At 36.8% G+C, this 27,473-nt stretch overlaps 1 protein-coding gene across 6 annotated transcripts in view; it reads right to left on the bottom strand.

The window, feature by feature from the left end:
- OTOG (otogelin) overlaps positions 1 to 27,473 on the bottom strand; it is a 149,958-nt gene that overhangs the window by 119,720 nt on the left and 2,765 nt on the right. For all 6 annotated transcript variants that reach the window (XM_021401757.1, XM_021401758.1, XM_021401759.1 and 3 more), the window contains exons 4-20: positions 27,339 to 27,429; positions 20,680 to 20,772; positions 20,314 to 20,468; positions 19,807 to 19,925; positions 19,206 to 19,411; positions 17,502 to 17,632; positions 16,593 to 16,699; positions 15,604 to 15,713; positions 14,704 to 14,829; positions 13,493 to 13,601; positions 13,031 to 13,077; positions 11,977 to 12,122; positions 6,154 to 6,286; positions 5,086 to 5,263; positions 3,485 to 3,609; positions 1,835 to 2,047; positions 270 to 435 (exon numbers count right to left, since the gene is read on the bottom strand). In XM_021401757.1, coding sequence (XP_021257432.1) covers positions 270 to 435; positions 1,835 to 2,047; positions 3,485 to 3,609; positions 5,086 to 5,263; positions 6,154 to 6,286; positions 11,977 to 12,122; positions 13,031 to 13,077; positions 13,493 to 13,601; positions 14,704 to 14,829; positions 15,604 to 15,713; positions 16,593 to 16,699; positions 17,502 to 17,632; positions 19,206 to 19,411; positions 19,807 to 19,925; positions 20,314 to 20,468; positions 20,680 to 20,772; positions 27,339 to 27,429 — 2,255 coding nt within the window. The remainder of the gene's footprint in view (positions 1 to 269; positions 436 to 1,834; positions 2,048 to 3,484; positions 3,610 to 5,085; positions 5,264 to 6,153; positions 6,287 to 11,976; positions 12,123 to 13,030; positions 13,078 to 13,492; positions 13,602 to 14,703; positions 14,830 to 15,603; positions 15,714 to 16,592; positions 16,700 to 17,501; positions 17,633 to 19,205; positions 19,412 to 19,806; positions 19,926 to 20,313; positions 20,469 to 20,679; positions 20,773 to 27,338; positions 27,430 to 27,473) is intronic.

Here is a 27,473-nt window from a genome sequence, read left to right as displayed (position 1 = left end):
AGAACCTTCATATAACAATGGAGATCTTTCATATTTCACATATGCCAGAAACAGGTAGTATGTCACAGTTAGCTTTGGCAGTGTTTGATGAATTTAATTACTCAAACTATTTTTGATCAATATGCAGGTTCTGTGTACTTCTAAGATCCTGTCAATTTTGCAAATGCGTAATATCTACAGGTTACATGTTTATTAATGTTTAAATCTGTCTTGTAAAGGCAGGGGTGTAGAACAGTGTATGTAACTATCAGAACTGCAACTTTACCTACCTCTCTACACATCTTTCAGTCTTGGAATTCAAGTACATTCCAAAGGGACAAGCACAGCCTTCAACACAATCACTGCTGCATGTCTCCGGCACAGACAGTGCTTGGCAGGTTCTGCCACAGGTAGATACACAAGTACTGTACTCCTTTGTATCTTCACATGAAAGGGCTGTCCAAATGACACAAACCTCTCAAATTACCATGCAAGTGACTTAAGTACCTCCCAATAGTTTTCTGATAAACATCTCCATTCTTTCATTCCCAATTACATTAAATTCCACTCAAATTGCTATCTTGGCACTATGCTGTATAAACTACACAGATATAAATCCACAGTAATAACAAATACAGTGAAGTCTGTGCAGTTAATCCAGATTACTGGGAAAACTGAACGATCCATACTTTTTTTTTTCCTCTAACTCAGAAACATGTGGCTCTTCCGCATGGCCTTTGGAAAACACACAGCATCTTAAAGGGAACTTTAGGAGCTATAAATGAAATGTGTGCACTTTGCAGCTGTTGCACAATACCATCTTCTCTTATATTCTATAAAGCTCTACTTAAAGATTTGAAGTTCTTGCTATATTAAGAAGATATAACATTTTAACCACCTCAAGTATGCTTTTTACATATGCTCTAGTAAATCTATACTTGCTTTTTTAAAAGCAAAAGAATATTAAATGTTTTGAAACAGCTTCATTCAGTAACAGTGGGCACCACCATTTGTGGCGCAATAAATTTAAGTCAAGCTTTTTTTTTCCAGGCACATATACAGATAATCTGGCTTGAGATACTTAAGCAGGACAAGCTTTCAAAAATCCTCTTTATTATGCATCATGACATGGATGACCACATGATGTGACAACGGTTACCAAATGTGGAATGTTCTTTAGAGAAGATTTTCAGCCTTGCTTATGGAGCCAAGACTATTAACACAACATGGGTGTCAGTTAAAGGTTGTTTTATGGGTCCCAAACTCTAAAACTTTCAAAATGCACAAGAGCATCACAAGAAGTTCACATAAAATGAAGAATTAAACATCAGCCACTCCTCTACAGGTGAAATAATACAAACCAGAAACCATTGCCTTCAGCTATCTCTATACTATGTATATTCTTCCATTCATCTTAACTTAAATATCAGTAATATCAATTATCTACATGTATGTCAGCACTCTATACGCATGTTAGTGCTACTGACTGTAAGAAAATAAGCTCTTGGAGACTGTCAGACAGAGTGGAAGTTGATGACAATCCAGATAAAATTGCTACATAGAGGAACAAAATTTTTCATCTCTGTCAAGGGTTCATTTAAAGAATTAGATCAACAAAATGCCTATGAGGAAAGGAATAAATGTCTTTACACAGCCAGTGAATAATAAGATAGGTATGACAAGACATTCAAAGTCACATTTTTCCTACCAGTAAAGAGGCTTGTCCTGTGCACCGTGATAGAATGACAATCAGAAAATAAAACTAAATGAACATTCGTTTTTAAGTGACAGAAGTGGATTAATTCTCAAGTCCTCAAAGAGAAATTATTATGACTAGAAGTTAAAGACAACTCACCGCAGTCTGGGATACTTCTTCTGAAATCTACTACTATTCCAAATCTCTGGCAATGATGAGCATAATGGGCCAGAGCAGAGCAAAAACAATTCTGTCCACATTTGCAAGTGTCTCTTCTGCACTGCTCAAAATAGGGAATGGGACTCAAATAGGGGTAGCATGGAGCAAATAGTTCTTTCGTAAGGATGCTACAAGCTTCTGCTGCATAAGAGGCTACACAAATAACAGAATAAACACTTTCAGTAGGGGAGTTCAAAAAAATTTTGCTACTGATCACAGTTAAATACTACTGCTATATATCTACATATAAATATCTTACTATTTTTCATATCAATACAACTGTACTGAAGGATAGAAAAGTTAGCTACTCATAGCTTTGAGTTTGTTATTAGAATGATTTTAAGGTGTTTGGAAAACTCCAAAATGCAGACAATGCCTAGGCAGTCGTCTATCTTTATTCATTGCTGTAGGTTAGGCATAAGATACTAGACTCTATCCACTGTCTTTCATAAAAGCACAGGAGCACATATTTCTACTGTTGTAGTCATACTCAATAACTACTTCAGTGTGTCACTATTGTAAAGAATGATCTGTTGTCACCCATTGTTTCACACTACATAACGCTGCAGCCATGCTTAGAGCTGCAAGCTTGGAGTGACACTGCCACACAAGAGACAAGAGCATTAAAGAATTGTTACATAAGCTCCAACACTCATCTTAATATTTTACTTCTGAATGCATTTAATGTTTGCTCAGTTAGTGTTATGTTAACATACCTAAAAAGAGAAAAATTAACACTTCCAACAATGTAGGACAGATGAATAAACTAGGACTTCAACATTTCCTTTCCAGAACTTCTGATTTTCTATAATACTGGCCACTCTATTGTGATTGCTCTTTTTTCCACACTCATGTCCAAATGCATTAAGAAGAATGCAGCTTATTAGCACGCCACATTGTATAAATACTCAGGAGATGAAGTGATTTTCTAGCAGGAAATATGATGATTTTCTGGCACCACTGATGTTGCAAGTAAAATCTTAATGAACATTTTATCCCTGTATGTTGTCTAGAAGTATGTACAGTCCAAGATGACAAGTGGTAGGAACTATGAGAGGGATATAAGTGGTGAATTACCATGTTCATCGTTATTAATGAATATCTCTAGATACAGTCCTCATGGCATCAGCTACTATGGCATGTTTCTCCACTCAAACATTTTCAGCTGAAATTAAAGGCTGGCAAAGTATTGTTCAGTTTCTCTTTCTCCTCCATAGAAGCGTGCTGTGAAGCTAAAGAGTTTCATTTCTTCAGTATTTAAAAAAAGAAAGAGTACTGCAATACTTTCGAGTTTCCATCTTAAAGAACAAGATCACCAGTAGTACACATTGTCAGCCTTTAAGGTCTACGTTTGCACAATGCTGCTGCAAACTAGAAATAAAGAGGGTATTTAATGTGCTTATGCAAGTCCCAAAACATATTTAAATGGTGCTCTATGTAGTTTGTTAGAGGAATGAGCTCAATAAATATCACCACAGTTTTCCAGTGAGGAGGACTAGTTGTTTCATTTCTCCCATCCAATTAGGAAAACAGCACAGATGTAATAAATACAAATGCATTTGTCAATAACAATTGACCATCACTGCCCACCTGACTGTAGATGAATATCACATGGATCCATTTGTGAACTATCGTGCACAGGAACGCATGCTGATGAAGTTTTCCACGCATTTCCAAACAGCTGTGGAGTGCTTTCAGTAACTCCAACTGGAGATCTTTTACAAAATACAAATCAGTCACAAAAGAAACAGTGAATTTACAGAATTATCTCAGCTCTACTACATCCTTCAACAGAGCTGGTTCAAGTTCCCCTCCCACTGCACTCGTCCCCAAAGCACTAAATGTCAGCTCAAGTTTCAGAGTTCTTCTCTTTCTTTCCAGGCAAAGGCCCAGAAAAAGACAGGGAAGATGTGATCTAGGATCATTAGATATTTTGTACGAAAGGACAGATCAAAACAGACCAAGTTCCATTTTCACAAGAGAGCAAGGAGCATTGCTGTCCAGAAAGTCTGTACTCTCTTATTCATAATTCTGCCTCCTCAGTGATACTTGATCCATTTTGATCTCTCCTCTGCTTACAATTTCATATCTGACCCTGGGGAGCTGACTTCTCTGGATCTCAATTCTCTGAAAGAAAAAAAGGGTAGAAATCCAGTGGGCCAGAGATATAAGTGCAAAAGCAATTGGATAGCCATGAGGCTCAGGTAAGAAGAGGTGCAGCAAAAACCGAAAGTCAGATTTTGACCAAAATAACTCTGTACACATCGTATACAGAGAATAATCAAAATCATGCCCTTAAAACATGGCGTGTTGCTCACTAGGTAAAAGATTGTATTAGCCATACAACTTGTAACACTACTGGTGGACGTGTTGCAAAAGACAGCAGTGTCTGTGGAAACTCTTCTAACCTTTAAGACATAAACTCCTTGGAAATTTACCAGATTTTTTTCCCTTTTTTTTTTTTTAAATATGGGAACTATTAGGGAAAGCTTTGCTACTTTTCTATCAGTTCTGACTCATATTCCAAATTTGAGACAGTAATTCTCATGGTTTTTTATTTTTGTTTTTCTTTTTCTTTTTTTCTTTTTTTTTTTTTAATTTTTCCATTGTTAACCAAGCCTTCTGTTGTGCTTTAAATTCCCATTCCTCTTCTCCCCCTTCCGTGAGGCTGCTTTACCCTCTGGAAGCCAGTTATTAAGCCTAATGTTGACTATGATGCTCAGGCAGCTCTGACCATCTTTCACTGCAACACCACAAGTGAAGCTCAGGCAACAGCCAGTTTCTTTTGCTGACCTGCAGGCACTGAACAAAGGAGGCTCTGTTAGCAAAAGCAGATTAGAACTTGTAGTAGTGAACTGGAGCTGAACAGACAAAGAGTTGTGGGGAGAGATAAATTCCCTTATATGGGCTAGCCCATCTTTTGGAGAAATGTTCAGATAAACTAGCCCTTAGTAATGATATAAATTTCACTGTGTTTTTACATTAAAATACACAAAATTTGTTTTGAAATTCTGTAGTTGAAGGACAGTTTTTATGTTTGCAAATCAAAACCTACTATCTAGCCCACTAACACCAAATCTTAAAATACTTTCTTTTGTATCCTTCTATTCAACTTCAGTACCCATTTGATTTATCATTCTAATTATATATATTCATATACTAGTAAATGAAAGTCTTGTAACTACTCATACAAAAAATCATCCTCCATATTTCCATTGAAGGTTCCACAAAGTCCAACAGTATCGTCCTTCCACCGTCCATCAGCTTGAAGATAAAGCCTCAGTCCTTCTCTATCATAGAGTATCTGTAATCCAATGCGTGTCTTCACTTGAAGAAATACAGAGGAGAGTTTCCGTATTTCAAATAAATCTAGTGAATAAGAACAGAGATTTTTAAAGGGCAATGGAAACTTGCCTATAATTTGCATTTTGTTTCCTGTCATTTTGCTTTTGTAAAAAAAATTCTTATATGTCACATTTTTTTCCTACTCTACCCCTATTCTCCCCAAATTCTTGATTTATCAAAAAAGGTTATATTTTAGAAGAAAAAAGTGAGAAATTAATGACAGTCAAACTTAGTAACAAAGTATCTAGAGTTCACCAAATTATTCATGCAAGTTAGCTAAAAAAAAAAAGCACATCAATTTAAACACATCAACACTGGAGATAATGTTTCCATTCACTTCTTTTAGACAATCTATTTCTAGGAGTGTAGCAGTGACAACGTTCTTCCTGTACTGAAGTCCCTTTTGGGAATTCCCAAAAAGCCAAGTTCCCCTAGTCATCAAATGAACTTATGATTTGCGTATCACCCTCTCACTGAAGCTAACGTTGATCCTCATATAACACAGTCGTATACTCATATGTAAAATACTTGCTAGTATCTTCCGAGGGAGACATTTGAAAACTCACTGAAGCAAAAAGAGAAATTATTCAGTCATGAATGAGAGGAAAAAAATATCCCTCAGAAAAGAACTAGCCAGTCTTACGCGAAGGACTGTATTTGGGCTTGTAAGGGATGTAACGTACTTTATCTTAACATACGAGACACTAGCACAGTACAGCTCCTAACATCAGAGCAAAATGTACGCTAGCAACTAAACTGTGAAAGATTTCAAAAATCAACAGCATTAATATCAACAATACATCACTTAGCATTAGTATGTTAACAATACTGATGATATCACAACATATGCATATGTCACTAAAGCACTGCTTCAGCATTTGATGAGCGTATAATGCTTACATATTGTTCCTTACCATCTGCATAAGGCAGGTTAATTTTGTACTGGTCATATATCAAAACATCTCCTGAATGAGTCAGAGTCACTTGCCTCTTGAGGTCCTGCTTAAGAATAATGCTGATTGATTGGATACATGATCCATCCTGGTTCTACAAAAGAGAGCAGTTTAAAAATACACTTGATTTTAAGCAGGATGAAGGTTAAAGAAGACTGCAAGTTAACAGGGAGAAAATGAAAATTAGTAGCTTTATATAATCCTAGCAGATTGCACTTTAATAATGTACAACATAATTGTTAAGAGAAATTTTTTTTTTTTTAATTTCAAATGTGTGTTTAAATCCAACTCTACCATATTAAGCTAATGCAGCTCAAAAATGGGATATGAAGAGAAATGCAAATAACTCTTCCAAGGCTTACTGCAAAGACACGTGCAATTCATGAGATCCACTGATCCGAAACACACTGCGGGTCAGCTCCCATACACAAACAAAACTGCATTATCTGCACAGCAGGACACAGATCTGATTTTGAATTCTTTTTTTTTTCTTCAGAAAGTGTTCTGATATACCCAAGTTCTCTTAAAGCATATTCAAGGTACATCACTTTTTCAAAGTAGTGAAAGACAAAAGCATCTTGTGACTCATTATTTAAAAACAGCATTTAAGTTCATTATTTCTAAGAGAGGAATTGTGGAATATGTTCATAAGCTTCCTAAATTAATACTGATTTAAAAAAGAGAAAAGCAGGAGCATATCACAGCACCCACCTGGCTTGACTTGCTTCCTTTTACTACCATTATACTACATTGCTACTATTTGCATATTTCTTAGGAACTTCCTTAGTGCCTAAGCTAAATTATAGATGCATTTATTTATTTATTTTCAAACCTTCAGTCATTTCTTTTTTACTTCAAGAATGAATGTACTCTTACCTAAAAATAATGAAGTTACTGTTGGAGGTGGATGATTCCCAGAATTAAAGCAAGGCATGAAAGCCTAATACAGCTGACAATTTATATACTTTAGCAGGAAGAAAAATCCAAATAAGCAGATAGAATTGCTTGTGAGATACAAAAAATTCTAATAGAAGTCCTGAAACTGTGATACCTAAAAGAAGTCCCAAGCTACTTAGTATTCCTGCACAGTTCATGTTACATGAGTGATCTTCAGCTAGACAACATACCAGGTGGAAAGCAGCACAAGCCTGAGGCCTATTGAATATTGAATTTATCCAGTGTATCACAGTAACAAATACACCTGTACCACATAACAGGGCAACTAGCCAGAGAGATGATTAACACCAGTCAGTTCCTATCAAAGTTTCCAGATTAGGACTTCCATCAAAGCTAATTATACTTCAGCTTTCAGTGCATCTGGCAAAATAATGCCTACTAATCACAGAAGACTATCAGAATTTTATTATTAGAATGAAATTGATCATTCATCCATTTTATGAGAAAAGTTCCCTAGCATAGCAGATCAGGCATAGAGATGGACTGAGATGTCTTAATCTTCATCATCTCAGCATGCTACTTTCACACCTTGCTACATCCTGAAAGAAATCAGAATCACAGTCTACGTTTATCATAGAATGGCATATGTTAGAAGAGATAAAACCATCTAGTTCCAAAGCCCCTGCAATTGGCAGGGTTGCCACCCACCAGATCAGGCTGCCCAGGGCCCCATCCAACTTGGCCTTGAATGCCTCCAGGGATGGGGCACCTACAGTCTCTCTGGGCAGCCTCTGCCAGTGCCTCAGACACTCTAAAGAAAGAATTTCCTCCTAACATCTTACCTAAATCTCCCCTCTTCTAGTTTAAAGCCATTGCCCTCTGTCCTATCACTATCTGCCCATGTAAAAAGTCCATCTCTCCCCTGTTTGTAAGCTCCTTTTAAGTACAGTGAGGTCTCCGCAGAGCCTTCTCTTCTCAATGTTAAGCAAGCCCGGCTCCATCAGCCCTTCTTTATAAGAGAGGTGCTCCAGCTCTTCGATCATATTCAAGACCCTCCTCCTCTGGATCCACTCCAACAGCTTCACATCTTTCTTGTGCTGGGGACACCAGACTTGGATGCAGTACTCCAGATGTCATTGATAAAAATGTTGGAGAGCACCAGTTCCAAGACAGAACCCTGGGGGACACCACCCATGACTGGTCTCCACCTTGACATTGATCCATTAATCACAGTCCTCTAGGTGTGACCATCCAACCAATTATTTATCCACTTAATAGTTCAGCCTTCATATCTCTCCTATTTAGAAATAAGGATATGGTGCGGGACCATATCAAAGGCCTTGCACAAATCCAGGTAGACAACATCAGTTCCCCCTCCTTTATCCACGGATGCTGTTACTCTGTCATAGCAAGCCATCAGATGGGTCAGGAATGATCTGCCCTTGGTGAAGCCATGCTGTCTCAGATCAACTCCTTGTCTTCCACGTGCCTTAACACAGCTTACAGGATGATGTGCTCCGTGATTTTCCAGCCACAGACATGAGGCTCACTGGGCTGTAGTTCCCCAGGTTTTCCCTTCTCAGTAATGGGAGTGATTACATTCTCTTTGCTTCAGGAATGATTTAAATTTCTACCACTCCTGTCACACTTTTACCTCTTTGCTCTAGATTCTAAGGCATCGGCTTATTTACATTGGCTTAGTGTCTGAGGTAGACAAAGTTAAGTCTGCCTATCCCAACTGACGAAAGAGGTAGGCACCTAACTGCTCTTTCTTCTGTTCCAGCTCAGTCATCACAAGACCTTATACCCATTTAAAAGGTATTCAAGAACAAAGACAAAACTAAGACCAGTCACTTTTGGTACACTGTATTAGCTCATTTTACTCTGTTCTTGATTATGTATCTTTTAAGTCTTGTGATAAACATACACAAACATACACAGATATGTGCAAAATCACTCAAGTGCGACCTAGGTCTTTCTGAGGGAAATTTTTCCTTGATTGGATTCCAATCCTGAGCTGCTACCCAGAAACCTCCAGTAGAGCTGCTGGAAGCTGTGCTTCCCAGTCCCACTGCCTGAGTTGATGCTTTCATCATGTAAAATGTTAAGCACCTTCAGCACTGAAAAAGGCACTGAACAAAAACTCCTTTAAATATTCTTATCTTCGGACAGTCAAACTAGCACCATTAATAGTACAAATTAAATAAAGGTTTTTACTTCAAAGATTTGTATTCCCAGTGACTTTCATTGAGACTTGCCTGACATGGAAGAAGTCTCACCTTACATCCTGAAAAGGAATCATTACAGCTGCCAGGATCTCCAAACTTTATTAGGTGGCACAGAGATGCTGAACTAGCACAGAGATCTGTCAGTCCTTCAAGTACCATGGACACACAGTGGTGGGTAAAGAATAAAGAAATACATTCAGAATTCTCACATCTCTAAATAATAATGCAGTTTTTCCTTGATCATCAGTTGTTATTTCCGAACTGAACTTTAAAACACTGAATTGTAAAAATTTGGAGATATTTCATCAGTTCAACCACCTCTCCAAGACTGCTGGCAAAGACGGACAACTGAATTGTGAAATGACACTCTTGCAACTTATCTTGTTCTCCAGCTTCTTCACCTTCTCCACTAAGAAATGTAGTTTCTGTGCATATCATTCAGCAGTAGCTGCTATAAATACAGAGTTTTCCCTACCTTTTAACAAGTTGAAAATAAAACATACCAGTTCCTACCAACAGATCAGAGTCAAGGGAACAACTCTCCAAAGTATATACATTGCTACACAATACTGACAAAAGCTTCATTATTCCTTCATACCCGAAACTGAAGAAATTGTTTGACAATTATTCTCTGTTTCAATGAACTGCTCCTTTCATAGCACCGCCCCTGCCAACTTTCAGCAGGTGTTTTCACAGGAATGGCCATTTCTCTCACTCAACACTTAAAAATCCTATATTCAGAAGACTTTCTCATTGTACAGACTATAAAGACAGTGAGGCTGTCACTGAAACCTAGATAAGGTTAAGCTGTGCTGATCTCCTGATTTTCATTCCGAAAAGTGCTTTAACAAAATTCCACATAGTTTTCAAATCACTTGCTGCCTGATGACTGTTTATGTCATCAGATCTAAAGCATGAGATGACTGAGCTCTTTGTGACTCAGAGAGCTAAAAATCTCCTCAGGTATTTTCTTTCTATACTTTTAATCTGCTTGAATGCGATGGGTCTGATAACTTAAAAGAATAAGTCAGAATTTTAAAAGCACACAGATCTCAAACTATTGAGAAATAAGGTTCTACACAGCAAGTCTTTTAGCTTCCCATTTCAATCCATTCATTTTTATAAAAGGGAATCATAGAATCGTAGAATCCTTAGAGTTGGAAGGGACCTCTGAAGACCATCTAGTCCAACTCCCCTGCAATGAACAGGGACACCACAGCTAGATCAGGCTGCCCAAGGTGTGATCCAGCCTCACCTTCAAAGTCTCTAGGGATGGGGCATGAACGCATTTAATCTTCAAGTGGTCTCTATCTTCCTACAAACATGAAATACAAGCAGGATCACCATGTTTTTCCAAACGCAAAGATCATCTTCAAGGACTTTAGCATCCTTTTTTATATTGTGAAGCACAGAACTGCACACAATATTCGAGGCAAGGTACCATCAACACTAAATACAGCATATGAACCACCTCTTCTGACCAAATGGCTACCATGTGTTCGATGCACCCCACAATGCAGTTTGCACCCTTGACTGTCAGATCCCTTTCTGCAGAGTTGTTCTCTAGCCACTCATCTCCCAGTCTGTATCTGTGTCCAGATTACTATTTAATCCTATTTATTATTACTGTTTAATTCTATCTACTCTATTTTATTCTACTGAATATTATATAATCTCTATTATGGTGAACTTTCAGTGACAGTTTCACGTGACTTCCTTCTACTTAAAGGTCTTCTCTATCTCTCAGAGAGGTAGCTTCTGGTGCACTAGAACAAATAGATTTTCTAAAATACGCCTTTAGAAAACGTGGCATGACCATTTTTCTTCCCAAGGCAATGTCAAGCGTATGAACAACATAAGTCAAAGAGAAGCTTCACGATTGCAATGTGACTTACAGAAATGCACAGAATAAAACACTGTTCCTTGTTGTACCTCATAAGAACCATACTAGCAACGTGCAGTTTCAATGAAAATCTTATAAGTGTTCTATACCTCCCAAGTACAACAGTATAATACAGAGAGCAAGAGATGAAGTCTTCAACATAAAGTAAATGAATTATATTTATGACTTTTGTATGTAGTATTAGAACTCTCCTAATGAAGTAGTAGCATCCATAGCATCAGCTATACATATGCACATGGGCGTTGGGATGTACAGGCTACAGACTTTCAACAGTAACACATATGCATATCTATACATAAAGCCAAGAAAGTTGTCCAAAAGCTACCAAAATTTCCTATATCGACATAAGTAAAAGTGAATTTCAAGCTGCAAGAACAAAGCCAAAAGAGAAATCTATATTCAAAGTGCAAAAAAAGAAAAAAACACCTCATTTTTCTTTCAAATAATAATAAGCAGTATAGTTATTTGCACTCACTGCAAATCCACAAAGATCCAGAAAGCTGAAGAAAACAAGCCATCATTCAGGATTTGCTGCAAAAGACACAATGCACTATTGAATGGCCTCAGTGGGCACTGGATCAGAACACTGGCATGATCCTTCCTATTTAGTGCAAGCAAAAGCTTTCAGCTATTTCATCATTAAGGAAAACTGTTGCTAATAACTTCAATATATTCAACGGTTTTGATATTTTTTCCCTCCTTAATATGCATTTTCCCTTCAAGATATAAACATAACAAGAAAGTTCTAAGCCTTACCTGTCCACAGGGAGCATTTTGCAAGGATATGGTAAACTCTCCAGATGTACGGCTTTTTGCTAGAATATATTGGCAAGTGGCTTGAAAAGTGTATTCACGCCCATCAAATGTCATAAAATGAATGTCTCCTGAAACTGAACATTCAGCTGACAAATACAACAAATAATGGAATTAAGTATGTAGAAAAAGTGTTATGTATTATGAAGAGCTATCGTTGATATATACTATAATTTAAAAAATTGTGCTTGCATTATTACCAGGTGCTAGGAAAATGGTTAGGAACTGAATCCTAGCCTTACTTTTTTTGTTGTTTTTAAGGGAGTTCCTATCTGATGCCAGGCCAAGACACTGTTGCAGTTCCACCACTACAAAGAGACAATGATGTGTGTGCTCCGTGCCTTCTGGGTGTGATGTGTGGCTCTAGAAACTCATTTCCAGAAACATCAGTTTCACAGCTCTTAGACCAGTGCTTGATACTATTAACAGCTGTATAAACCATGAGGCTATGGGTACCTCTCACATGCAAAATCCTTTCAACTGATGTCCGTAGCTTTGTTGCTTATCAGTGAAGTGAGACTAGCACCCCTCACTGGACAAACAACTTGGGAAAATAATTAACATACATTTGTCTAATACCTAGCTACAACATCACTAGCCATGAATACCATGAGGAAAAAAAAAACAGCAACGAAACAGTAATCTTGCACTTGGAAACTCTTCCATGAAACGTATCTGTAAGTCTGTCAATTGAAGACTGCAGAGGAAACTTTAGATGAATGCCAGGAACAACAAGGTAGTGCCATCTATCAGAGACATTATAGCGACCTAGGGGGTGATGCATTACTGAGCTAAGTTGAAAGGTAGATGTCTGCTATTTAGAGCACTTTTATATTTAATCTGTGTGTGTTTATTTATTTATAAACAAACAAAAATACAAATTGTATAGAAAATACAGCGGGGAAAGACATTAAAATAAGCATCGATATTTTATCTCAAATAAAAATTCACAGTTATTTAAAAAAAGTTAAGTAACCAAGACTTAATTTTGACATACCTGGACATGTAAGATTGGTACAAATCCATTTTCCTCCAATGCAAGTGCTAAAATAAAAGCAAAAAAGTTTCATATTGAGATTGTATTTTGTAAAGTATATAGCTATTCTCAGTTGTTTTTTCCTGGATTCCAAGAGAACAATAGAAGAAAAGTAACTCTTCTGTTAAGATTTTTAATTCTAGATTCCTTTTCGACAGAGTTCAAGATTTTAAAAAGTACTAAACATTTCAGTACTCCCTGCAATATCCATGATTTGCTCTTCTCCATTAAAAAAATCTATAGTTTCTTTTAGACATCTCTTAGTAGTAACTAGTTGTCTCCAGACTAACAATTTTCGTATGTAGCAACTGTAATGACTTGTCAATTTTATCCAATTTTTAAGTGACATAGGCCTTAAGTGCCGTGCCTCTCTCATAACCACAGAAGGGTTAAGCCTACAGCATTAAAAGAAAATCTACTAACCAGTTATTACATTCCTCATAAACCACAGAACCTATTTCAAAAGAACTTCCATGATAATCACAAGGACAGTCCAAAGGCTTGACACACAATTCATTTTCATAAATTAAGCCTAGAAAAAATAAAACAAGAAAGATTGAAATATTTATAAATAACGACAGAGAACACACAGAGAACTAAGAGCAACACAAATGGTCATACTCTATTGAATATAAAGTTGTAGGCTATTTGGAAGTTGTTTTATATTCTATTTCTAAATTGCTTGCGATGTTGTATTAATACTGTGAATCACTGGTGTTTAATACTGTGAAAATAAACCAAAAATGCTGTTTATTTGAGTACACTTGGCTTTTTTTGACAGCTTAATAAATCTTTGTCTCTTTGTTTTAAGGCACTGTTTGGTCCTTATTAAACTACAGCAGGTCTCCCTGGGAGGGGTGGGGGGTGGATTTTTTATTTTTCAATTATTCCATTATTAAAGACCCAGAAAGTAAAAGAGATTACTAGCCCAGGAGTAGGAGAAAGCATACAACAAAGATGATCATACTTAAAACAGACAGGGTTCAAGGATCTATGGCATATCATTTCCTCTAGAATGAGCATATAGAATTAGGTACCTAAGAGAAGTCAGTAACAAGATGAAACAAGACATCAAAATATCTTTTAATAACAAGTGCAGAGTATTGTTATAGCCTGAATTAGTAAATATCTTCCTGGCCCAAACCATTCTACAGTAAATATCTCAGTATAAGATGTTTCTAACCACATGAGTGAGTTTTACTCATGCCATGTTTTGGAGCTCTCATAAAAACCTGAACTTGCAGACATCCTTTGTGAGGAAAAAGTAAAATAAAATCAAGCAGCAAACACAAGAATCAGGATAATTATGTATGGATAATTATGTATAGATAATAGACAAGAATTATGTATAGGCTCCCCTATACATAAAGCAATCAGCAAAACACATTTTTTCACTCAACTGCAGAACTCTACACCTGGTACTTGGATTTGTGCTGAAACTATTCCTACTTGCTAGATTAAGGAAAAGCCTGTTGTCACCAAATGAGGAAAACAAGGTCAATCATCCACACCTTCTTTGCATGGTGTTTATAAGGAATTACTGTGAACAATTTAAAGGCCATGTAGAAATAGGGGAAAGCAATCTAGAAGTTAAATGCATCAAATAATACATATTTGAGAAGCAAAACTGTTACCATCTGGACAATAGCATCCATCAATGCAGGGAAGCTCACTGTCAACACACTGTGATTGCTGATGACATGAAACAGGGCAACAGTTGATGCACTCATTGTAGGTTAATGGTTCAAGACAGGTAATCACTACAAAACAGAAAAGACAAACAAAGAGTTCTTGGGCTACTGCCCCACAGAGTGAAGAGGTGCACATGCTGATTTCAGTTATTTACTCTTTGGTAAGTCAACTGAATATATGTTGTCTGTAGCAATGAAACAACAACTTTCTAACATGCAAACAGAATATACATACATCCGTAGTCTGCCTATTGCAGGTGCATCAAGAAGCAATAAATCTTAAAATCACGGGACAGGTTGGGAAACTTTTTCACAGCAAAGCTGTGAGATCAGCATAGGAAGCAGTAGAATATTCATTAACCAACATTTCTGGAAACGCGTAGGAAATGTTCCGACAAAAGACAATGCAATTTTGGTCTTGTTTTCCAGACAGAGGGGCCAATTAGATGATCTCTTTCAAACTTACCTTCTGTGACTTTTAAGGTGAAGATTTATTCAAGTATAATTCAAATTGATTTTTAACAGCCATGATATGTTATATATTAGAAATGTATGAAAAGTCTTGGTCAACATTTGAAAGAGTAGTTCCGTGAAAAAAACATCTTAATCATCTTACTGAAATATCTGATTCTTTAAAAAGGACTAAGCTTATAAAAACATGCACAATATACTCAGTACAGATTACACATATTAAAAAATTCCTAACCTCTACATAGCATTGGAGTCCATAGTTATGCTTTCACTGATAACTATATTAGTTCATAATGGGAGGAAAGACACAGTAAATTATGAAGAGCAATCAACTATTAAGCAGTATTTCCAAATACTGAAGTGCCTGCATACCACATGGCTGAAAGTGCCTTCTCCACTCATGAAGAGGTTTTCCTGCTTGGGCACATGCTCTGGCGTATTCAGTTAATGCTCGACACCAAGTTGCATTATCAACTGCTGACCTTACAAAAAAAATTGACGTATTATTTTTCTCCTACTTTCAAACACAGTCATAATCTCACGAATGTTCCTACACTGCATACAAGCACAGTTTGTATTTACACTAATCCAGATTTAATGTACAGTTTTCATGTGTTGCTTGAAGAGGTTAAAACCCTTAAATGGATATGACATTCTGCTATGCTTGAAGACAGAAGATCAGTGTTTGAGACCTGACAGTAAATCCATTGAAGCCAGTGATACACCAGTTAAAAGAGATGTGAATAGAGGTCTTGATTTTTACAAGAGAAATAGTATCCAACAGAACACTCAGAATAAAGCATAAAATTTCCACTAGAGAGCTGTCATGGTGCAAGAAATGGAAATTTTTTTCTGCCCTGCCTGCTAAACAGTCAAAACTGCTTTGAGATGAGATTTTTAAATGATAGCGTAGACTCAAATAGTTTCTGAGCAGGCTATCAATTTCAACTTTTGGTTAAATTAATGTTTACTGCTTACGGATGCCCAATTGATCTATTCACTATTACCTTTCATTAAGATTGAAAATACTAACGATGTCATATATTCAGCATGAAAATAAATACCATACTGAAGGAAAGGTAAACTAATAAATTATGTTTATTATTACTAATAAGCTAATAACTGGGCCTATATTTTGTCATCCTTACACCAACGAAAACAAACTCCACAGAAATCTCTGACAGTAAAACTAGAATGAGTGAGAAAAGCAAGGCATTCTAACTTAATAAAAACATTTTAGATATCAATTAGTATGTAGAAAAGGAACCACATCAGTTTTGCTATTGTGAGAATGAATTGTAACTGATAAAGTACAATGTTTTTCATAATAGCTTTGGAATTTCTCAAAAACATTCACTTACATGCAAAGATCACTGGTGCAGCTTGCCATAAAAGGAAGAGGGCTCACGTATTCGTGACATTGTTCAAATGGAGGATGTAACAGAATATTACACAGAGCATATGCTCTCTGAAATTAAAGAGACTGCAGTTGTGAAGGTTTTAAAAAGTAAACCTAAGCAGAAGAGCACACTATGCAAAAACAGAACAGAGATCTCTCAGGCTGACTAGGAATCCTTCCCCATTCATCAACTAGAAGCTGTGGCTAGCATCATAGTGCTTTACATGCCGGAATATTCATGACACCGAACCTTTATTCAAGGTCATAGCAATGCTAATAAAATACATACTTTCCCAGAAAAGGGCAAAGAGTATTGCAAGTAGGGCTAGACAACTTGAAAGGGTCTTCATTTTCATTAAATTATACAGTAAAAGGCAACAGAAAAAACAACTCACATAAGCATTAGCTTCAAAGCACCTCATTTCAGGGCTATAACTTCAAAATATTGCTTACAAGGGAAAACTACTTTGATGTGGAGGACTAAAGTGACAAAAGTTATGTTTTTTAACACTAGCAAATAAAACATGCTCTCAATTTGTTTTCATGTGCCTGCTTCCTCCTATCCTTCCTAAGGGAGGAAATGGGAATTACCTCTAGAATAAGCCCCCTGCTTTACACCTTCTCACTAATTTAACTCCAGATTCAAACACTTCTTTTGGCTGCTAACCAGGCAGTATAATATCCCCAGAAGATCAAAAATTAAGTTATGAACTCATATAGAAGACTAATAGGGCAAAAAAGGTAGATCGGGTAAATGCTGTTACAGCAGTCTTCTCAATCCACCTCTCCAAAGGAGAATTGAGAATATTTACAGTCAAACTCTTGTAAGAATCATAGACTATAGTAATAATCCTTTCATGAAGATCCAAACCTGTAAAGATTCATGGCTTTGAGTCAGGCAAGGTGGCTCATTGAGAAAAGAGTTATCCCAAGAGGGTTTTCCTTGTGGAGGATTTTCCCGCCAACTCTCTACAAACTCTGTTATATCGTCTGTCAATTTTCCTAAACAAGACACACATACAGTCAATACAGTGATTTGGCAAAACAACATTTCTATACTGTGGAAACATATGAACGATCATACTACCATGTTAAGAAGAGACATCTAAATACCACCTACAACAAAATGAATCAGGTCTAAGCCTGAAAAAGCTCTGGTCCTTCTAAGACACAGAAAGCTCTTTTAAAGGGAATGTAGAGAAAAGGTTTTAGAAGGGCAGAAAGAACCTAATCCAACAGGTGATCCGGCAAGGAAGGGCTTTAGGGGAGTAGGACTGTGCATACTGCCATCCTTGAATGAAAGCAGGAAAGAAATCTGTAATAATACGCATAGTTCTAAACTCCTCCTGTATACACAAGTCTGAACAGATAGCCTAAAACCCAAGAATATTAAGGCATTCCAGGGTCACTGCAAGGGTACTAAATAACTATCTACATTACCTTCAAAAATATCTGCAAGTGTCTTTTTCATATAAGTGTCCATGCTAGCTTTAAACTAGCTAAGAAAGGTATAATCCATCACAGAGATGTGGTGACATTGATTACCACTCAAATTACACAGAAATGCGTATCGTGTCTTATCCGTATTGCTAATGCCCCTCAAGATGTTCAGATAAAGATAGTGTGCAGTGCATCTACTTGTGCTACAATTGCAGCTTTATGCAACTGAGATACCATGAGAAAGGTGAGAGGGTAGAGAAATGTTTGACAGCAAATGAGCACAACGAGATACTGATCTTGTTATTAACTTCTAGTGAGCTAACTGTTTAATGGGCTGACCGTAGCTCAGGGCTGATCCTTTACAAAATTGAGTGACATGCCTTAACAAAGGAAGCCTACTATACATTGTACTTTGGGCTTTGAAATAGTATTCTAAAGAAATACCCTATTTTTAGAGAATAGTTGAATAGCGAATAGCTGAACAGCCCATAGCAATTTCCAGAAGTTTTCTATTGCCTAGGTTGAGATACCTTTTAAGGAGGTCTGCTTTTTTTTTTTCCCCTGGTTCTTTTTAGTTTATAGAGGTCTTCACTCAGAATTTATTGAAAGCCAAGACTCTTGTTAAGTGTCTGAAGTTGGTATCCAAGGAACTGAGACTCTGAGAATCACTGGTCACTTCTGAAAGCGTTAGGATAAATAAAATGCCCTATCAAATGGGATTTGGTGGTCTTCACTGATTTGCTAATTAAAATTATTGATTCATTTCCAATAATAGTATCTCAAGCTTCCACAGGTTCCTATGTAAAACTGCATAGAGGGCAGTGAACATTTAAAAGTATAATTGTACTTTTTTAGGTCCCAGGAATCTGAAGTGCAAATACCACCATAAATAATGGAGCAACCCAGCTACTAGCTACATTTTTAAAAAGCAGATACCCCTCCAGAGTCCCAGTCATACTGAAATCAGTCCTCTTCATTAATAGTATCATTAAAAAGCAGCATTTCCACATAACATTTTTCATTTCAAAAAATTGCACATCTTAAATTCAATTAGTGTTGCAATTATAAACTAAACAAAGTAACAGTTAACCTGGAAAAGATGTTTTACACAACTGAAAGTATTTTAAATACTCACCATAACTAGTTTCAAGATCATCCTGCAGGACAGCATTATTGTTCCCGCACAGACCATGTGTTTTGCCCAGGTACTCTGGTGCCATTTTTATATACACTGCAGATGTACCATCCCAAGCCAGAGTAAAGGCGTACTGATGCCTGACTAGAAAGTACCCAGCTAGTTTCTGGATGCGTAAGTTTCCAATAACAGAAGGCAATTGAAGTCTGCAAAGCAAGACAGGATTAAGAAACAAAAACACCAAACACCTTAAATAAGGAATATCCCTACTAGTTACTTGATGTAATGATTCCTCCACATACTTTAAGACTGCAGATGTAAATACTGAATAACTAAAGTAAAAATGATGAAGTTACAGATAAGAGCAAAAAACAAAAGATGAATGACAACAGCTGTATTTCTTGACATTACATCCTGCTTCTTTAGATACCTCCTCCCTCAGTTACTACTCCATAGCTGAGGAGGGCTCATCACAGCTGTGGTATGAACAGGTATTTATTTTAAGCTACAAAAAAAGTCATCTCGTTTACATCTCTGCTATCAAAACTGTATCATGAAATTAATTCTACTGTTACAGCCTCAGAAAGGTGAGTACCATTACCCAAATCCTTTATAGGTGACTTCACTGCTCATTTTTATTTGTTCATCTCCGGAAAAGTATAAACTAACAGATCGTTTGCAAGAGTATGGAGAAGAATGGCATTCGGGATCATTATTCACCTGCCAAATAAAATTACTAGCGTCAAAGTTAAGATTGTAATTGAGTTCTTCACAATCCATATGTTACACAACTAGAATTAATGATCCCACCTTCAGCACCTGAACAAGTAATTCTACTCTTCCCAAAAATCTGATTACAATTAGCAATCTTTTTGGAACAGTCTTTACACAACAGCAGCTGGTTTAAGAAGTAGAGACAACTGTTTTCTTCCGGATATTTATAACCTTTGCAAGATTAGCTGGTAGTATACATTATATTAGAATTAAATGTAGATTACATTCTAGAGGCCCCCTTTCCTACCATCTCAAGCTATGTTTCATCTCCTAAAATTATTGCATCAGCATGTTCAACAACAGTAAAAGGGAACGTAGAAGCGCAGTCCCCTACCTGTATAGAAAAACTCTGCTCATCTAATTCAGTATGTCTCACAAGGGCATATGTGGATTTCCCAGAAAAATAGTAATAGAGTCCATCGAAAGTTTCAAAGTGATATTGACCCCATGTTCTGCATATATGATCTCTTTCGGCACCTGTGTTATACACTAACAAAAGGAGAGTCACTTGAGGAGTACTGCTGTTGTTTAGATTTAATCTGTACTGAAATGTGACATAGTACGATATATCACCACAGAAGAGAGAGGGAGGGAAAAATATCATGAGATGAAGGAGCCTTTAGGTAAAGAGTGGTCATTTTTGCAGTTGTGGGAACCTGCATGCAATTACAGAAATCCGTTCAGTTTCCTCTCAACACACCTGTCTGACATCTTGGTCCAGACGCATTAAATCGACTGCAGTTGCAGAGTTCCCTGTAGACACACTCACCTCCATTAAAACATGTAAATGAACCTGAGTTGAAAAACAAAGCACATTAAAAATAAATTACAATCTTCATTCTTACGACCCAGTTCTGTTACCGATCTTTATCTCCACAAATGACAGACGAAGCCTTAGCATTTAAATTCTGCATGAGCCCAGGAGAATGCCACAGGACCCCACAAACAGGAAACACTGAAAAAGCTTCATCTTGAGAAATATAACCACATGCTATGAGCATATTTCACACCTAGAGAAGGCCAAATCAAAATGGCTATGGGCTCTGACATACTTTCTGACCATTCATTTAATGAATAATGGGAGTAAACACATTATAAGAAAAAACAGCTCAATACCTGTCCTTATATAAAATAATGCTGCAAGTGACATTGGATGGGTAAGCTCTACCAGCTCTGTCATGTAAATATAGATGTCAAGATCCCAGCTGCAAATCCTTCAACTGCCTGCTCTCCTTCCATGTCGCAATTTCTAAGCTTCTTGCTACCAGGTTTAGAATTTGTAATCAAATGCTTTTCTAACTCTTATTATATAATCACTTATTTTTCTAACATTTGACCTTCTTAAGTTTAAGACTGCTTGGCAAAGCATTTGTATTTTAATAATTGCCTGTTATGCAAAAAAAAAATAGTAATTTCTGTTGTTTAGAGAAAAGAAAGAAATTATTTGTTGTGTAAGAATAAATATACTGATATTTAAAAACTGAAACTAAGCGCACAAGTTAAGAAGAAATCATTTTGTGAAGAGAATGTCAGGTTTCATCCTTTTTATTTCCTTTGTCTTTAAAAATATACTTTTCTTGAAAAATTATCTTAAATGTGAATTGTGTAAGTGCTGTCCTGAAAACCAGAATTTATAGAACTTCAGTAAAACCCTCACATATGAAAAGTCTAAATATCAGTGATGTACACACAAGCCTTAATACACCTAGATTACCCTGAAGCTTTTGAGAAAACTTAGTTAAGCATGGTTTCAAGATTTGTTGATGCAGGCAAACTAATGCAAGCTCTACTTCCAAAAATCCATACAAACTGCAATTTATTTAAACAGAATTAGTTTTAGGAGGAAAACCTTCTGCAATACAGAACACTGTTTTATGATTTCACGGATCACACCATCTTCAGGTTTTATTCTCAGCACTGACATTCATTAAACGTGCACAGAAAGTACAAATATCAAAAGTAGATTCTAAACTGCTTTATAAAATGGCTGGAACTTTTTTTTCCATAAACTAATTGTTTAATTCCATAAAGCTAATAAATGCATCAAACAAGTCAAGAGTTGATCTCTGACATCCGACTGCTATTGAACAGATGCTGAATTCCTCACTCCAGTAAGAGCAACGTAACTTTTCCCTCCTGTTCTAGAATGTCTTTTTATTGATGTATTACCAATAGTAATTTTCTATCAACATATTCTATAGCAAACATTTAGTTTGCTTTGCCTGTATTAGAGAACGTTACAGGAGCCAGGGAACCATACTTACTCAGAATTTTAAATCCACTTAATCTGAAAGCAAGACGCAAACTTCTAACAACCATCAGGAACAGTATTTTTAATAACAACAAAAAAAACCCAACATTTTAACAAAACACTATAAACTCCAGCTTCATTCTAATCTCCTAATTTAGCTTGTCCAGGTTTGTCAGTACAGTGCTGGTGCTTCCTATGGCCATTATTATTTGCAAAAACTGCTGAGCCGGAATGCTTCCCCTGTCTGGCCAGCATGAATGAGTTCATGCACTAATGCAAGCACCATGCAGAAAGGTCCCTACTGAGCCACCTCATTTACATACTCTCTGTGATCAATCTTGTCACTAATACAAGAACCTTATCCCCCTCGTCAAGAAAGGCAGACATTGCTCTCTTTCATCTTGAGTGTTGTGAGACCTGTGTAATCAGAGCTCAGGTCTCTGTTCTTGGCTTCTCTAAGATTATGCCCTATTGCCTGTCGAGCTACAATAATCTGCAATTAGACTGCAAGTCATGTTCCTCTTTGCTGCAGACAAAGTTAGCTCCCTTTTGATGTTTCAGGTTGAATGATTCCCCCTTAAGCATGGCTCAGGTAACCTGCCTGAAGCTACACTTATTTCAGTTGTGGACATAGTCAGCTGATCTGGAGACATTTGCTGTAGCTGGGAAGCAAGTCTCTTGCTCCCTTTTAGAAAGAAAGGCAGCTAATCTTATCTCAGTTAGAAGTCAGTTAACTCATTATGAGTGTTTCCTTCCTTATGAAGTCCTCTATTATTTTCATGAATGTGATTTTAAGAAAACATGATAAACATAGCTGTTGTATCTGCTCATATCCCTTTTTTTTTTATATATAACATTACTGCAAAGCATATTTCCAAAGCATGGAAAAATTGTGTGCAAAGCCAGAGTAGTTTTTCATCAGGTAGCAGGAAGAATATAGGGTTAGTTCCAATTAAATTTAATGATCTTACTACAACAGCATGGGCTCCTTTAACCAGGAACTCAATCTATTTCCGTTAACACTGAAATAATTCATCTGCTACCAAGAATAAACATCCCATAACAAAGGGTTAACTCAGATCTCTGTCATGAAAGGAATATACGTTCCCTACCCTTACACTCTGCAGACCACACTGATAACAAAACCATCATCATCACAAAGCCAAGTGTCAGAAACTCCTCCTCAATTTTGGATGGTGGAGATTTAGAACTATCTTATAAAGAAGGTCTGAGCTCTTCTCTGCTCCTCTCATCTCAACTACTGAACAGGCTGCATTCCAACCCAGTATGTTAAATGAGATCATTTTAGCTCCTTCGACACCTAGGCCTATCTTATTAGATCATCCTCCCCATTTTTTCAGTGTCAGGAACCTGGTTTGTTGGGTTTTTGTTGTTGTTGCTGTTGTTTAAAACAAACAACAACAAAGTCAGACTGTAACCCAGTCTGTTTGCACTTCATTGCAAGTGTTTCCTGGAGATCAGCATCCAAGAGTCAGAGGTGACTTCTTGCTCTGAGTAGAGATGCTTGAATAACATCATGTAGAGTTGACAACAGAAAGTTCTAAAATCTGTTCTGAAAACAGTGTAATCGCACCCAACTGTGGTTGTCTTCTCAAGTGTTCTACACTTGGGCTCTGACCATAGATCCTGCTGATTTCCTGTGACAACATGTCAAAGAAATCTTGTATTTTTGTCAGAAATAAACATTTACTTCAGAATTTTTGTTTTGTGGCTTTATAAATATGACATTGTATCAGGTAAAGAAGGACTATTGCAAGAAAGCATAATAGACTACATAGCATCTAAGGTATCTTGAACATAATTTCTGTTGCCACCCAACTACAAGTTTGGCTTTCCTCACCCAAAGTTCATCCTTCAGAGTTACTAACAGCAGTAGAAAAAAAGTACAGTGAAAATAATTTATACAGTATAAAGCTCTTCAGCATAAAGTGGGATACATGCACTAAAGGACAGCTGTCCTCCTGCCCCACAAAGCGCTAAATCCAAAGGAATTAAGGATCTGCATCGCATACAAAAGTTAACAAGGAGTCATTCAAGTATAAGTTGCACAAATGTAAAAGCAAACATTCAAAAATATGTCTGACATGCACATTACCATGCCTATCAGTTTTAGAGTGTTTTATTTTTAATCATAATGTCAGTCCAGTTGCTCCAGCAATTAAGTTTCAGCTTCACAGTAATACACCATTACCATCAATACACCATCAACTCTTGAAAGTTTTTTTTTTTTTATCAATGTAGATTTTTCATTTCAGGTATTTTTCTACAAAGTGTCAGGATGCAGAATTCCAACACATGTAGTTGTTACTGTTATTTCTAAGACATAGCACAAAAAGCCTGTTAAATGCAAATCACTGAAGGCAGGTTTGCTTTCAGGGTGTTCAGGATTAGGTTCACCTGGATAGAAAAGTTAGGCATGGAAGATTTACTTAGAGGAGGTCTGAAAGTGAACAAGTTTCAACTAAGCTATTAAAAAAGTTTTAAGCCATTGTAGACAATAGGCCGGAAAATTATCAAAGTACTAAAAAGATTCCTTAGTTCAAAAGCAGCAAGTTTTATTTTGGAGTGGAAAAGTAAAACAAAACAAAACCAAGGCTTTTTGAACTCAAACTTTTGCACGAAGCATCAACTAGACTACACCCATTTCATAGGAGTAGAAAGCATGCTTAGAATTAAATACAATAACTGTTAATATTCTTGAAAGTTAGCTTTTTTAAGAGCATAATTTCCACTGCATACTTTCCCTAGACTACTTTCAGGTATCCCTTTAACTATGGAAGAACTAATACAGCAACAATTTTTTCATTATCTTTTAACCTTTACCATAAAAACAGTCTCTGAAAGAAGCTGTTGGTAATGATGGAAGTCTACTGTAGCATACAGGCTACAGCAGGCTGCAGTGCAGCCTTGAAATGAGGACAAAGATCTCATTGCATTGGGAGGTAAAACTTCCTTTTTTTTTCCTGAGATAAACGAGAAGGAAGTTGTTCTTAACCCTTCACTAACAGCCTTCTTGTTAACTGCAGATTTTCTGCTATACTCCATGTCACATATACTGTAAGGGTCTAGCACCGTCTACTGAAATGATGACCTTCAACATTAATGCCTCCTACAGGAATGTAGGAAGTATTTAACTTGTTAAGAATTTTCAGCAGTAGTTTGAAAGTTACTTCCAGAAATAATTAGTTTTGGTCATCTTGAGTTCTTAACAGGCTGGTTGGTTGGGTTTTGTTGTTGTTTGTATGTTTAAGGTGTGTGCGTGCATGCCTATGTGCGTTTTGTTTGGTTGAGTTTCTCAGTTTTTAGCATAGGATTAAAAATAGATGCGCAGAAGGTAGCTTAAAAAGCTATGGACAGCTAACTGCTGTCAATTATGATTAACATTTGAAACCAAAACCTATCTTCCCCGGTGACAAGAAACTAAGCCAACAATTCACCTCTTGATACTTACCTGTACCTTTTTGACGTTGTTGTTACATTGACTTAAGACATTATATTACTTCCTAAACCACTCATACTTGAATAATAGAGCACAACAGTGAAGAGATTTATTGCATAATAATTCACACACCCATCATATAAAAAAGTTCATATAAAAGATGTTCAATTTTATCTATGCAGACACTTGTAGGAAGCAAGAAAAATATTACTGTAACAATGAGTGATTGTAATAGTCAGTGGGAAATATGTCTGTAATAATCAGTTTTTAAAATCATCTCCAACACATTTAGAGAGACAGCACTCAACTAGGACTATCAACTAGAAGTTGATAGCTTACCTTTCTGGCTTAAAAAGAATAATAAAAAAGCCTAACTAGTCTATATATCCCCAAATTGCCGCAAATCAAAACCCATGGACAGAACAGCAGCAGCTCACATCTCCCTTCGAACAGGGAGAGTCGAAATGAAACATTTTATAAATGCTTAATATAATCTGAACTCTTTCAGAAAGTAGAATGGGTTTTCTTTTGCTTTGTTTTTCATATGTGCCTTTCACAAACAGGAAACAATGGATTCCATTTCCCACACAGAGTTCACTGGGATATTAAAAGGAATCTTCTTAGTATAGATATTGAACCTGGTAAAAAGTGGAATAATTTCTTTTCCAGCTGCAAGTGTAGACAGTGATCAATTTTTCAAGCGTGTCTCCAAGAACTTTATGTTGCTAAAGCAAAGACATCAGAAACAGAAATCCTTTATGAAATGCTTTGACCAATACAAATTCATTAGAGAGAAAGAAAACAGTCCTTCCAGTACTTGAAAGGAGTCTACAGGAAAGCTGGGGAGGGATTTTATTTATTTATTTATTTTTAATAAGAGCAGGTAGCAACAGGATGAGGGGAAATAGCTTCAAACTGGAAGAGGGTAGATTTAGACTAGATATTAGGAAGAAATTCCTTACTGTGAGGGTGGTGAGACTGGCACAGGTTGCCCAGAGAGGTTGTGGATGACCCCTCCCTGGAGGCATTCAAGGCCAGGCTGGATGGGGCTGTGAGCAACCTGCTCTAGTGGGAGGCGTCCCTGCCTATAGCAGGGGGTTGGAACTAGATGATCTTAAAAGGTCCCTTCCAACCCAAACCATTCCATGATTCTACAAAGTACATCCTATAGTACCTACAAAGTGCAATGAAACAATTCTTTATCATAACTACATCCTAATTTAAAAGCTCAGACATGAGTTTGCGTGAAACACTTTCATTCTCCATCCTAGATTTCTTCTTCGCTTAAGTGTTAGGCCTACTTATGAAGGGATTCAACTCATGATCTTCCTGCAATATTCTGTTCAAGTAGCACAGTGAATCTTACGCCTTTCTCCAGTTGGTTTCTCTGAAGCAGAGCACAAAATCTGCTCGCGCCGTTAAAAATAAAATTCACTTAGCAAGAGACACAGTGAACTAAACAATTCTTCACTACAATTATTAACAATAATAAATTTCTCAGCATAATTTTGTAGCACCGACTTACGCATTCATCATTATTATTTTTAGATTTGAACTATTCTCTTTTTTTTCCTCCATAGCAATAATTAAATCACGCAGAACATAAAGGACAATTGAAGTTATTTCCATGAAAAAAAGCTTAACTTACTAGATGGCCCACATTTCATACCGCGGAGTCTTCTGCTCTGAGACAACGACATCGTAGTAGCTGAAGCATTATGAACTGTCATTCCAGACTCCTTTCAGGAAGGAAAAGAAAGCTATTTAAGCAGCTAAAGCCAAG

The sequence above is a fragment of the Numida meleagris genome, chromosome 6 (genome assembly GCF_002078875.1).
Source record: "Numida meleagris isolate 19003 breed g44 Domestic line chromosome 6, NumMel1.0, whole genome shotgun sequence".
NCBI lineage: Eukaryota > Metazoa > Chordata > Aves > Galliformes > Numididae > Numida > Numida meleagris.
This window is presented reverse-complemented; position numbering and strand designations above follow the sequence as displayed.